The sequence below is a fragment of the Carlito syrichta genome, unplaced genomic scaffold (genome assembly GCF_000164805.1).
Source record: "Carlito syrichta isolate Samal-C Ts95f unplaced genomic scaffold, Tarsius_syrichta-2.0.1 Scaffold315826, whole genome shotgun sequence".
In the NCBI taxonomy this organism is placed as follows: Eukaryota; Metazoa; Chordata; class Mammalia; order Primates; family Tarsiidae; genus Carlito; species Carlito syrichta.
Window position 1 is genome coordinate 655342 of NW_007259922.1, and position 13448 is coordinate 668789.

The window sequence follows — 13448 nt, forward strand, 5'->3', positions numbered from 1 at the left end:
GTGTCTGGGTGGCTGGGCACAGGCACCCATTGTCTTCGCCTGCCCGGGGTGGGTGGGGGTGCGGGGCTGGGATGCAGCAGGCCTGGCCCTCTCACTTCCTGTGGCTCCGTGGACTTGACCCTGAGTGTCCTCTATCCCACCCCCACACACCCCCAGGTGCACTCAGTTCCCTGTCCCTCCCCCTTCTGTCCCTCCTGTCTCGAGGTGGGCAGAGCAAGTGAAGGGACCATGGAAAAGTGAAGGAAAATGAGGCTTCAAGAGGTCTAAGGACACTCACTTCTTTCTTTGCACAGTAGGGCCCGGGGAATTTTTTTTCTTTTTGAGTTGGAGTCTCACTGCATTGCCCAGGCTGGAGTGCTGTGGCACACTCATGTCCTCTCCAGCGTTGAGGTGCTGGTCTCTGGCGATCCTTCTGCCTCAACCTTCCAAGTAGCCGGCACTACAGACGCGTGCTACTGTGCCGGCTAATTTTTGATTTATTGTAGAGACGAGGTCTCGCCAAGTGGCCACCGGGGCTGGTCTGGAACCCGCAGGCTCAGGCAATCCACTCGTCTCGGCCTCCCAAAGTGCTGGGATGACAGGCTGAGTCACTGAGCCTGGCTTTGGTCTGGGGAATTTTGAGAATCTGTCTTTAGGAGAATCTGAGGTCCCCACCCCAGGGATGGCAGGAGGCTTGGGCTGGGCTCTGTCCCACACTGCTCTTTAACCAGACCTCTCCCTGGCCCTGTCTCCAGGACTCGGCGGAGGATGTCCACTCCCTGGACAGCTGCGAGTACATCTGGGAGGCAGGCGTGGGCTTTGCTCACTCCCCGCAGCCTAACTACGTCCACGACCTGAACCGGTGAGCTCACTCAGGCCCAGAGCCTCGCACAGCTGGACCCTGGGCCAGGCCCCCACACAGCTCAGGGAGCCCACGGGGTCTTCCAGGGAGACTGCCCCCACTTGCGACCCAACCTCCGCCATACAGGGATAAACGGGGATCACGCCTGGGCCTGGGCTGGGGGACTGGGCAGGGTGGGCCGCACATCCCAGAGGGGAGTTGAGAGGGAGGTTGGAATCCTGAGGTTCCTTCCTCCCATCACCCCACCCAAGGATGGAGCTGCTGAAACTGCTGCTGACGTGCTTCTCTGAGGCCATGTACCTGCCCCCGGCCCCAGAAAGTGGCAGCAGCAACCCGTGGGTTCAGTTCTTTTGCTCCACGGAGAACAGGTGAGTGGCCTCTGGCCCTTCTTTGCATGATCTTCCTCCTTCCAGGCAACCCGGAGCTGAGACCGTGCTCTAGGCCTGTGAGTCTTATTTGAGGGGAGGTGCTGCCCTCTGGCGGTCATGGCTGTCATTTAACGGCCACGCCTCACACTAGCCTGTCCAGCGTCTCCATCCAGGGGCCCCTCGGAGGCCTGTGTCCGGGTCTTCCATCTAGATCCTTCTTCCCAGTAGAAATGCAATGCAAACCACATGTGCAATTTTTGAATTGAAAAGGTGAAACTGATTTTAATACGATTATTTCATTAAGCCCAATATACCCCACGTGTCGGCATTTGACAGGTAATGAGTATACAAAATGTCGAGATGTTTTCCATTCCCTTTGTCTTACCAGGTGTCCAAAATCCAGTGTGTGTTTTACATTTACAGCACATCTCGATTCGAACCGACCACATTCCAAGCGCTCATTAGCTACCTGTGGCCCGCGGCCGCCACGTGGCACCCTGCCGTTTAGACAGTGGGAGGGGCGGGAGTGTGGCAAGTGCCCCCAGGAATGGGGAGGCCCGGCCCACAGGGGGGCGCTCGTGGACTGTGGGGCACATGTGAGCCCATGGAGGCTTTCCATGAGCCCCATGGCAGGGTCGAGTATTTGAGCAAGTTCCCATGCTCCAGTTGTGCCCAGGGCTGCACTGGCAACACGGGGTTAGTGCCCCTGCGATGGCGGTGGGTCCTCTGACTTCCAGGCTCTGATCCCCGCATGGCATGTCTCAGCCTTCAGGTTTTGCTGTCTTTCTGCCCAACCTTTTTCCCCAGAAGAGAAGGGAGCCCAGCTTAACTGCCCCCCCCGGAGTTAAAGACTGACCAGAGTTTTCTTTCTCACCAGCCTTATCAGGCAAACTGCCACCTCTGTTCCTCACTTAACCTCTCTGGGTCTCAGCTTCCTCACTTGTAAGATGAGGAGCTTGAACCCTGACACCTCACTAATCTGAATCGAGTTGTTCCGTGGCTTGGGAGCGGGTTGGCTGAGCCTGGGTTCTGCTCCTGCGGGAGGCCCTGGGTTCTGCTCCTGCTCTCTGGGGACCTCCGGTCCCATCTCGGAACCCCCGGGGGAGGGAATCTGCCCCGTAAGACCCTAAGGGCACGAACAGGTGTCACCCTTCCCGCTGCAGACACGCCCTGCCCCTCTTCACCTCCCTCCTCAACACCGTGTGTGCCTATGACCCTGTGGGCTACGGGATCCCCTACAACCACCTGCTCTTCTCTGACTACCGGGAGCCCCTGGTGGAGGAGGCCGCCCAGGTGCTTATCGTCACCTTGGACCATGACAGCGCCACCAGCACCAGTCCCACGGTGGACGGCACCACCACAGGCACCGCCATGGACGATGCTGACGTGAGCGAGGGCGTGGGGGGAGGGCGGCCGGCCCCTCTGGGGCTGTGGGTGGAGGCGGCCGAGGGCCCCTGCTCACCTGGGGCTTCTACCTTGGCAGCCTCCCGGCCCCGAGAACCTGTTTGTGAACTACCTGTCTCGCATTCATCGTGAGGAGGTGAGTCCAGCACGGCGCTCGGGTTCTCCCTGCCCACTGCTCGCACTGGTTACGGCTTTGCAGGGCATGCGACAAGGGACAGGGGTACAAGGAGTCCTGGTCCCTCCACGAAGGAATCACAGTCTCTGTGGACTTGGGCCACACCGGGCGACATAGTGATGTCGGGACAGCAAGGATTTCAAGATGGCACGAAGGGCTGATGGGCTCCACTGGGTGGGGGTAACCCGGAAGGCTTCTAGGAGGTGGCAGCTCTGGTGTCAAGTTTCAGACGTGGTGGGGAATGGGAAATGACAGTGGATAAGGGACTTTAGGCCACACAGGCCCAAGTTGGTGTGTCTTGTGGCTTTGGGGAAGGACTTAAGTGCCCAGAGCTCTGACTTCTGCAGCTGTAAAATGGAACCATAGCTGCTTTCTCGCCCTGTGAAGAAGAAAGTAGAACCCAGCTCCAGCAGGTGTCAGTCAATGACAACTGTTCAAGAACAATAGAGTGCGCCTCACATGTGGTGGGTGATGGGGAGAGTATTTTGGGGAGGGGTGGAAAGATGGTTCCTGCCAATTATGAGTCCAGGAGGGCACCAGGTGGGCAGGGACCTGGTCCCGGGTGTGTGTGTGTAACAGCCCAGGGACAGGAAGGCTGAGGCCTGGTGGAGCGGCAGACTTGCCCCGGGGTTCAGCTTCCCCAGGAGGGGGCCCCGGGACAGCTGTGGACGCCAGAATCCGGGCCCCTCAGGCTCTGGAGGTGGGATCAGGCTCTGGGAGAGTGACGGGGCATCGCTGGGGGACTTGGGCTGGTCAGTCACCGGAGCCGGGCTGGACAGGTCCCCATCTTTGCCCTCCCTCCCAGGACTTCCAGTTCATCCTCAAGGGCATAGCCCGACTACTGTCCAACCCCCTGCTCCAGACCTACCTGCCCAACTCGACCAAGAAGATCCAGTTCCACCAGGAGCTGCTGGTTCTCTTCTGGAAGCTCTGTGACTTTAACAAGGTGGGCCCGCCTCCAGGGGCCCAGCCCGGTGGGCCGTAGAGTGGCTGACCCGATAACCTGGGGCCGGGGACAGCATGGCCCTGAAAGGGAGAGGGTGGGACGGAGCTGGCTCCCACTGACCCGGCCCACCCGAACCCTCCCCCGCAGAAGTTCCTCTTCTTCGTGCTGAAGAGCAGCGACGTGCTGGATATCCTCGTCCCCATCCTCTACTTCCTCAATGACGCCCGCGCCGACCAGTGTAAGGCCAGGGTGGGGGTGGGGGGTGTTCTTGGCCGAAGGGTGGGGAGCTCAGGCCTAGTGGTCGGACCTCCCAGGAGGGGCTTCCTTCAGCCACGTCCCCAGATGGGCCCCCCGCCCCAGGCCGCCTCCCGCCCCTTCCCACGTGACTCCTCCCGTGTCACACGCTGCAGCTCGGGTGGGCCTGATGCACATCGGGGTCTTCATCCTGCTGCTTCTGAGCGGGGAGCGGAACTTCGGGGTGCGGCTGAACAAGCCCTACTCGGTGCGCGTGCCCATGGACATCCCCGTTTTCACGGGAACCCACGCCGACCTGCTCATCGTGGTGAGGGGACTCAGGCGGCCGGGCCGGTGGCGCGCGGGCGACGCCCCCCGGCTGACCCGGAGGCAGTGGGGACCCCACGGCCGTCCTCTCCCTCCTGGCACAGGTGTTCCACAAGATCATCACCAGCGGGCACCAGCGGCTGCAGCCCCTCTTCGACTGCCTGCTCACCATCGTGGTCAACGGTAGGGGCCGGGGCCGGGCATCCCCGCGCTCGCCACCGGGGGGCGGCCGGGCCACGGGCGCACCTGCCGCCCGGTCCCGGGCTCAGGTGCCCCCCCACTGTTTGGGCTTTTTCCCTCCGCTGTCGCCCAAACGCCAGCATCTCACCCTGTGGCCGGTATAAAAATTACTCGTGCCGGGCTCGGTGGCTCAGCCTGTCATCCCGCGCCTTTGGGAGGCCGAGGTGAGTGGAGGGCCTGACCCGCGGGTTCGAGACCCGCCTGGGCCGCGAGACCTCGTCTCTACAATAAATCAAAAAATCAGCCGGGCGTGGTAGCGCGCGCCTGTAGTTCCAGCTACTTGGAAGGCTGAGACGGAAGGATCGCCGGAGCCCAGCAGGTGAGGCTGCGGTGGCCGGGAGCGGCCCCTGCACTCCAGTCTGGGCGACGGAGTGAGACTCCAACTCAAAAAAAAAAAAAAGAAAAAAAAAGAAATCCTGAGTTTGTATCCCTGCCCATTTTATGACTGGGGAGCTTGAGTGAGTTTGTCACCCTCCCCAAGCCTCAGTTTCCCCTTCTGTAAAATGGGGTTGATCTCGTCTGGGTCCTGCCTCCCTCTTGGCTGTGGGAGGACTGAAAGAGAAGAGATGTGTGCGGCTTTGTAAACAGGACGGCTGTCCTCGTGGGGTGAGGGTGGAGCCCAGCTGCCTCCCAGGGCTCTGCAGTGTGGCCAGCGTGGCACTGGCTTCTAGGGGCTCGGTCTTCCTGGCTTTGCCGGGGGCAGGGAGGGATTGGCCGCGGGAGCGTGCTGTTCCGCCCCGGCGCAGGAAGTGCGGGCCTGGCCGGTGGCGCCCGGGAGTGAGCCGACTCCTTCCCTGTAGTGTCTCCCTACCTCAAGAGCCTGTCCATGGTGACTGCCAACAAGCTGCTGCACCTGCTAGAGGCCTTCTCCACCACCTGGTTCCTCTACTCTGCCGCCCAGAACCACCACCTGGTCTTCTTCCTCCTGGAAGTCTTCAACAACATTATCCAGTACCAGTTTGATGGTGAGGCCCAAGCCCAAGCCCCTGGGCTGGCCGCGGGGACAGGGATCAGGTCAGCCGGTGGACGAGGGCACCTTCTCATGAAGAGAGAGCACGGCCGAGGAACTGGCCTCCGGGGAGGTACTGGTCTGCTGGCCCTCTGCCCCCCGGTTCATTCATTCAGTGTGCATTTATTGAGCACTTGCAGTGTACCCGATACAGGGGATATGTAGGAAATAAAGATGTGCTTCTTGCCCTGTAGAGCTCACAGCTGGGGGTGGACGCACGGAGGTTGGCGTACAGGATCCCCCCAAAGAGGTCATCTTAAATTTGATAAAAGGAAGGTTCAGAGTGGTAAGACCCTGATGGTCTCAGCTGTGTGACCATGGGCACATTCCTTAACCTCTCTGAGCCTCAGTTTCTTCCTCTGTATGATGGTCATAGCAATAGTAAGAGTCCCTCTCTCAGAGGATGTTGGGAGGATTTAGTAGAATAACCCCCAGAAAGCACTTAGCACAGTGCCTTGTGACTTAAATATTAGCAACTGTTACTATTGCTGTTTCCAAAATAAGTCAAATCTGTGCTGACCTCTGAGAGGTGAACAGGGGTAAGGTGAGTAGGAAGGCGTTCCAGGGGGAGAGGACACGTGCAAAGGCCCTGGGGTGGGATTTTGACCTGGAAGCAGAAGAGTGTGGTGTGAGACAGGACCAGAGAGGTGGCCAGGGCCCTGAAGGCCCTGGAAAGCGTGTACATTTTCCCTGAGGGCTGGAGGGATTCAGTGGTGGGAAGGCAGGAGAGGCACACCCAGCCCTGTCCTCCCAAACGTCTCGCTGGCCACCTGGCTTGGTGTGGACACTGCCGTGCTGGGGAGGTATTGTTCCTTTCGTGCTGGGTTAGGGAGTCTCGAAGGTACCAGGATTCGGGTGTGGTGGGGTGCTCAGGCCAGATGCTGTTTTCCAGCCACATAATGTCCTGGGATAGCCATGGCGGGCACATGTGACTGGTCAGCCTGGCCCGGCACCCTCTCTCCAGCTCCCCGCACCATCTCCTGCCCCTGGGCAGACACCTTCCTGACCTCCAAACTCCCCCTCCCCGGAAGCCCACCGGGACCGGGCAGGGCGAGGGCAGGGGGCCTCCCGAGGCAAGGCGTGCTCGCTCCCCACAGGCAACTCCAACCTGGTCTACGCCATCATCCGTAAGCGCAGCGCCTTCCACCAGCTGGCCAACCTGCCCACCGACCCCCCCACCATCCACAAGGCCCTGCAGCGACGTCGCCGGACACCCGAGCCCTTGTCCCGCACCGGCTCGCAGGAGGGTGCCTCCATGGAGGGCTCCCGCCCTGCCGCCCCCGCAGAGCCGGGCACCCTCAAGACCAGCCTGGTGGCCACTCCAGGTCTGGCGCTAGAAGGAGGGGCAGGGGGTGTGGATTCTGGCACAGCTGGGGGAGGGGATGGGTCTTGGGTGCCACCCCCATCTCTGGGCAACAGTGGTGGGGATGGGGATCTCGGGTGGGCCCAGGAAGGGTAGCCTGGTGGGGGACAGGGCCTCGGGACTGCATGTGGGCTCCGGGTGGGGGGCAGTACAGGTTGGGCGTTAGAGATCTCAGACACAGTGCCTCTGAAGTGGGTGGGGAGAGGGCGCCTCACAGGGCCAGGCTGGAAGGGCCACTGTGGCAGGGTCCTCACTCCCACCTGCGCCCACCTGCACCCCCGCCCAGGCATCGATAAACTGACAGAGAAGTCCCAGGTGTCAGAAGATGGTACCTTGCGGTCCCTGGAGCCTGAGCCCCAGCAGAGTTCGGCAGATGGCAGCCCGGCCGAGGGGGTGCGTGATGGGGACGCCTGGAATGGGGTGCGGCTGGGCCTTCCCTTCCTCCCTGGCCTCTGTGATATGAGCTGGGTGGCGTACTCTGAGGTCACCTGCCACAGAGGGGCAGGCACCCAGCACCCGGGGCATCAGGGTTGGCACCGCTGACCGTCTCAGGCGTCGAGAGGCCTTTCCCAGACCCCTCCCTTGTTTACTGGTCGTGGGGAAGCCCTTGGCCTTCAGGCTCCTCGCCCAATATCCTTATCTGAGCTGGCCTTTACCCAGCCTGCCCCGTCAGCCCCTGGCCCTAAACCTGTCATCTGGCTGGGTTGGGCCTGGGGCCCAGGGCAAAGGGTGCTGGGCTGGGCCTTCCCTCTGTGGGAGCCAGGCCCCCCACCGTGGGGGGCCTGTGGAGAGACCGCGTTGCCCTCCCTCTACCCCCCCATACCCACTCCCTGCATCCCTCACCCGTGTTCCTTTCTGGGGGCCAGGAACCCAGCCAGGCGTGGAGGGAGCAGAGGCGGCTGTCTAGCACGTCAGCCAGTCTGCAGTGGAGCCCAACATCTGAGTGGGTGAGCGGCCCCGCGGCGGAGGAGCAAGGGTGGGGCTGGGTCCGTGGCTCCTTGGCCCTCGGAGAGCTCAGACAGGATGTGTCCAAGCCAGAGGACTCTGGTGTGGGAGCCCAGCTGGGGCTCAGTCCTTCTGGCTGGGCTGGGTGACCTTCCCATGTGTCTGGCCCCTCTCTGTCTTAGTTGCTTCCTCTGTCTCCACTGTCTGCCAGTGTCCCTCAGCGGGATGAAGCTCTAGCTGCCCAGCCTTTTCTGACTTCCCTCCCTGACCCAGGTCCCCACTCCCTGTGTTTCTGAGGTCGCCACTGATAATAACCATCCTTACCTGATCATGCCGCTATGAGGGCTAAAGGGGGCGGTCTTCTGGAAGGCAGGTGGCATGGTGTCTGGCCTGCAGTACCTGCTACGTAGGGCTGCAGCTCTTGCCGTGAATAACGGTTATGGCTGGGTGCAGTGGCTCATGCCTGTCAGCCCAGTGCTTTGGGAGGCCAAGGTGGGAGGATCGCTTGATAGCAAGATTTTTGTCTCTACAAAATTAAAAAAAAAAAAAGAGCTGGGCATGATGGTGTGCTCCTGTAGTCCCAGCTACTCAGGGGGTTGAGGTAGAAGGATTGCCTGAGTCCAGGGAGTTGAAGTTGCGGCAGCCATGATTGTGCCAACCTGGGCAACAGAGTAAGACCCCGACTCAAAAATGAGAACAAAAAGTTATAGTTTGCAGGCCCTGCTTGGGGCCAGACCCTTGCTACCGGGAATGGGAACGCTTTCTGTCTTGGGGAGCCTTGGTTCAAAGTCAGGGTCAGGGTCAGGCCTGTCTCGCAGCCTCTGGGGGCTGCTTTCCCAGCCCTGGAATGCTGGTCCCCCCCAGGTCCTCTCCTGGAAGTCTAAGCTGCCGCTGCAGACCATCATGAGGCTGCTGCAGGTGCTGGTTCCGCAGGTGGAGAAGATCTGCATCGACAAGTGGGTGACACCGGGTGGGGGCGGCGGGAGTCTTGGAGGCCTGGGGCAGGTGGGCTCTGGGGAGGGGCCAGCCCAGCTTGGGTGTGGGTGTGATGGGAAGCATGGGCTTCATGGGTGCAGGGTGAGCCCCACGCTCCTCTAGACCAAGCACGCATGTTGGAGACCCCTCCCTCCCCCCGTAGGGGCCTGACGGACGAGTCGGAGATCTTGCGGTTCCTGCAGCATGGCACCCTGGTGGGGCTGCTGCCCGTGCCCCACCCCATTCTCATCCGCAAGTACCAGGCCAACTCGGGCACAGCCATGTGGTTCCGCACCTACATGTGGGGCGTCATCTATCTGAGGTGGGTCCCCGGGGACGGGCAGTGACCCTCTGGGTGGGTGTGGTATGCACCGGAGGGCCTGTCCAGCTGGGCTCAGTGGGACCTCAGCTCTGGGACCCGCTACCCGTAGTGGGGTTTGTGTCAAGACAATCAACCAAGGTGGTCCTGTTTGGTTAGGGTGGGCACCCACTGCCCGGGGACATCAGGATGGAGGGGTTTGGTTTGGGCATCCCTGCCGTTGAGCTCCTGTTTGATGTCTTTTTCTTGAGGCATCCTGGCACCTGGTCACCCCCAGGCCCTGACTCCCTTTCAGGAATGTGGACCCACCCGTGTGGTATGACACTGACGTGAAGCTGTTTGAGATCCAGCGGGTGTGACCATGGAACTTTTGAGGGCTGGGTCCAGGGGAGGGTGGGACCCTGGGCCCTGATGCATCCCCCAACCCACTGTTCTGAGCTTTAAATGACCACAATCAGGGCCTGGGACAGCAGAGTGGCTGAGTCCTGGGAGGCAGGCCCCCAGGGACCCCTGGGCCTGGCGGGGCTGACTTGGACTGGTTCTGATCCCCTCACACCCCAGGATGGACTCACAGGTTACAGGTCCCACCGGGAGCCCCCCATTCTGACTCCCCCTTCAAGACCTGGTTCTGTGCTGGCTCCTCAGTGCCCACCCCCAGAAGTCACCGGGGCACTGTGCCCTGATGGGTTTGCCCAAGGAGCCATGGCTGTCCCTTGAGGCACCTAGACAGGGTGAAGGGAGTCCGTCCCAGACTCCTCACTGAAATGGCCTGCTCCAGGCCCACTCCCTATCAGGGACCATGGGGGAAAAATTTGGCTGGGCTACTCCTTGCGGAGACTGGGGGCTGGCAGACTGCAAATGCCAGGCTGGGGGACCTCACGTATTCTGGGCGTCTGGGGTGGGGTGTTGAGGGTCTCCTATATTCTCCCGGTCAGTGGGTCCAGCCTGGCTCCCTCCTACCCAGTAGAAGCTGGGGGGTGGGGAGGGAACTAGGGAACAGCTGTTCCACCCTCCCTGCCCTGCCCACTGCCTGGCTGATGGGGAGATGCCACCGTTCCATCCTCCCTGGCTCTGGCCTCTGGGTCTCCCTCACCCCACCTGTGTCAGTACAATCTTTGCTCTGTACAATCGGTCTCTTTACACAATAAAACTCCCTTCTCCACACTCTTGTCTCTCTGTAGTTGAGGAGAGGGGCCAGGCCATGGCACTTGTCTTCACAGGAGCTGGGGACTCTGCACCCCAGAGTCAGTTCTCAGAGGGCCAGCATTTGTCACATAGGGTGTGGGTCCCCGGGCTGTGGCCACCCACAGAAAAATTCCACATGGAGAGGCCAAGGGGCTGCCCCGCCACTGAGACAGGGCTAAGGGAGTTGGCGGGGGGAGGGCTGGGGCTGCGTCCCTGTGCTAGTCTGAGTCTTGCTTCTTGGGAGGGGATGAGAAGGAGGGGCAGAGCTTCCCCTGCAGGGCCAGGGCTGCCCTCTCTGGGCCTCACCCTGGGCACAGCCTGCTGTTTGCACTAGGCTCAGGGAGATGGATGGGCTGGCAGTGCTGCACTTTCCCTCCCCCTCCTGCCCCGCCCGACGGCTCAGAGGATAGGGCCCGCCAGAGATGGCAGCCTCCATGGCGAGTCCGCTGCAGAATGTCACCCTAGCACTGCCCCAGAGAGACGGTGTGCTGGGAAGCCCCGGACCATCTCTTCCCACGCCTCTCATGGATCAGGCGAGGAAAGGGCTGGCTGTAGACCCCTCCTGGCCCAGGAATGGAACTGTTCCCGCCCCACAGCCCCGCCCAGAAGGACTGTTCCTTCTCACCATGCCTGGAGTGGCAGTCCGATCCCTGGGAACAAAAGCCACGAAGCCCAAACGTAATCAATCAAGCAAACAGGGTTTATGCAGCAGGAGAGAGCTGTTGAACTCTGCCTGGCAGCTAATTAATGAGCTCATTAGGAGACAGGGTGTGGGGAAAAGAGGCAGGGCCGCTCGCTGAGCTCCGAGTTTCCAGGATGTCCTGGGCCACACTTGGACCAGGTGCGCATCCTGCATCAGGACGCAGACCCCCTGAGGCCTGGCTGGGGGAGGGGCACCCCTCTTCAGACTTCCCCGACTCTGTCATGTTGGTCTGCCACTCCCCCAGAGTAGCTGTGAGGGGGTCCCTGCCAGCGACCCGGGCTGCACCCCTGGCTCGCAGATTGCGGTGGGAAGGGCAGGATGCTGGGTGTGGGCATCAGAAGCTCAGTGTCCAGGCCCCCACCCTTGGTCTTGGCTCTGGGGAGGGGAGGCCCCGAAAGGCCCGGGCTGCCCTTGGCATCACTGGGAATGAGGCATCTGCTCAGAGATTCTGGGCTACCTTCTCCCCTGCCTTGGCACTTCAGGGCTTCGCTGGGCGTGGGTTCTTGGGGCGCCTCAGGCCCCCAGGTAGACTTCCACCAGCCCCCCCACAGAGTGCATGCGGTAGAAGACCCCCAGAGGCAGGCCGAAGTTGACAATGGTGAACCATGTCCGGTAGCCATAGAAATCCTTTTCCAGCCCGTTCTCAAACTCCGGGTGTATACCAAAAGCCGGCATCATCCATAGCTGGGGAGAGGAAGGGGTTGAGTCAGGGAGGGACTCTCCTGTGCCCTCAGGGACCCAGCTAACCTATGGCTCCTCCAGTGCTTCCCCATCCCCATCCCCCCCAACTCTTGGGCTTTCATTAATTCTTTTTTAGAGACAGAGTCTTGCTATATTGCCCAGTCTGGTCTCGAACTCCTGGCCTCAAGCAGCCCTCCTGCCTCAGCCTCCCAAAGTGCTGGGATGACGGGCGTGAGCCCCTGCACCCAGCCCAACCTTGGGCCTTCAGAGCGAGATCCTGTCCCTCCATATCTTCCTCACCCCATACCACAGAAGGCCTCAGGCACCTCTTTGGCTTGCCTGGGGCCAGCCTGAAGTCTAGATAGACCAGGAGATCCCAGGCGGGGCCACACAGCGTGTGTGGCAGGCATTCCCAGCATGCAGCTTGTCCTGTCAAGCTGGAATCCCCTGTGCCCTGAGCTTGGCTTCACATTTCTGCTAGTTGCAATCTCCACCTCCGGCCCTCCTTTCCAAATCCTACCCATTCCTCAAGGCTCAGATCAAACGTTCATGAAGCCATCTTGGGCCACACAAACCTTCTCTGAGCTCCTAGTACACTTTAGAGCCAATTAATTATTTATTCTCTGCCTGGACCAAAGGTTTCACATCAGGGGTATATTTTCAGTGCGTTAGGGGCTGGGGTCAAACAACCCTGAGTTATGCCAGCACTGCCACTTACAGACTGAGGGACCTTGGGCAGGTACACCAACCTAACCCTGTCTCCTTACCTGTCAAATGGAACAATAATAGTGCCTGTCGCATGGGGTTACTGTATTGATGCAATGAAGCAAGGAGAAGTGGACCTGGGACCACTTAGCAGTTACCAGAAGCTGGGCAATCGTCAGCATCTTCCACTAGGAACTCCTTAGAAAGTCAGGTGCTCTCTGATGTTTGCCTTTGTCTGAATTCAGCGGCTGATGAGTTCAGTGGTAATTGTCTTAACTGGTCCGCTGGTGTGTCCTCAGCTAGACAATAAGTTTCCTGAGGATGGAAACCCTATGTATTTTGTTTGTGAGGAGCACTTAGCTATGTGCTTGGCACGTCCATTCATGCCAGGCACCTGTGGGGAGCTGGGGAGACACTCTCAAGCAGCATCAAGCTAGCTGGAAAGAGGTGTGTGTGCTTGATCCATCCGTTCCTGAGTGAGACTTTCTGGATCGGCCCAGCCAGCTCCGCACACCCCCCGCCACCTCTCAGCCCAGCTACTCACTGTGATATTACAGAGGATGAGGAAGAGTGAGATCTCCTTGAGCACTCGCCGCTTCCAGTTGAGGTGGCTGTAGGAGTGGATGTAGGCCAGTGAGGCGCGCCGCAGGTCCTGGCCCAGCTCCAGCAGGGAGCCCCTGCGGGGAGGCTCGGCCTCCCGCTTCCCCGCCGGGCCTCCGGGCGCTGCCTCCCAGAGCGGGCGCCGGTGCAGGCCCTCGATGATGAAGAGGTTCTGGGCGATGTGCTGCAGGATCAGCAGCAGAGAGTAGGCCAGGATGAGGCGGTTGAGCAGCTCGTGCGGCCGGGTGGCCACGATGGCCACAATGGAGAAGTAGGCGATGCCCGTCTGGCCCAGCGCGGCGCCCATCAGCAGCACCACGTCCAGGCTGCGGGTGGGGTTCTTGAGCGTGTCCAGCTCCCGCTCCTCCAGCCCGTGGATGGCCGTGCCCGCCAGGCACGCCAGGCTCATGGCGGGCAGCGCGGCCACG

General features: G+C 60.8%; 2 protein-coding genes across 5 annotated transcripts in view; one reads left to right on the plus strand and one right to left on the minus strand.

Annotated features, from left to right (window-relative positions):
- HID1 (HID1 domain containing) overlaps positions 1 to 9714 on the plus strand; it is a 17750-nt gene extending 8036 nt beyond the window's left edge. For 3 of the 4 annotated variants that reach the window (XM_008073333.1, XM_008073335.1, XM_021706620.1), the window contains exons 5-19: positions 735 to 841; positions 1093 to 1209; positions 2373 to 2595; positions 2693 to 2749; positions 3594 to 3734; positions 3882 to 3972; positions 4145 to 4296; positions 4400 to 4478; positions 5336 to 5500; positions 6642 to 6869; positions 7194 to 7300; positions 7774 to 7854; positions 8717 to 8808; positions 8991 to 9149; positions 9442 to 9714. In XM_008073333.1, coding sequence (XP_008071524.1) covers positions 735 to 841; positions 1093 to 1209; positions 2373 to 2595; positions 2693 to 2749; positions 3594 to 3734; positions 3882 to 3972; positions 4145 to 4296; positions 4400 to 4478; positions 5336 to 5500; positions 6642 to 6869; positions 7194 to 7300; positions 7774 to 7854; positions 8717 to 8808; positions 8991 to 9149; positions 9442 to 9505 — 1863 coding nt within the window. In that variant the 3' untranslated portion in view covers positions 9506 to 9714. The remainder of the gene's footprint in view (positions 1 to 734; positions 842 to 1092; positions 1210 to 2372; positions 2596 to 2692; positions 2750 to 3593; positions 3735 to 3881; positions 3973 to 4144; positions 4297 to 4399; positions 4479 to 5335; positions 5501 to 6641; positions 6870 to 7193; positions 7301 to 7773; positions 7855 to 8716; positions 8809 to 8990; positions 9150 to 9441) is intronic. The other variant, XM_021706621.1, reaches the window with a different exon arrangement.
- A 1833-nt stretch (positions 9715 to 11547) lies between these two features.
- The window catches only part of OTOP3 (otopetrin 3), a gene marked incomplete at its 5' end in the record, with an annotated part of 6620 nt that continues 4719 nt past the window's right edge, over positions 11548 to 13448 (minus strand). The window contains 2 exon segments of the mRNA XM_008073354.2: positions 11548 to 11718; positions 12965 to 13447. Of these exon segments, the coding sequence (XP_008071545.2) occupies positions 11548 to 11718; positions 12965 to 13447 (654 nt within the window).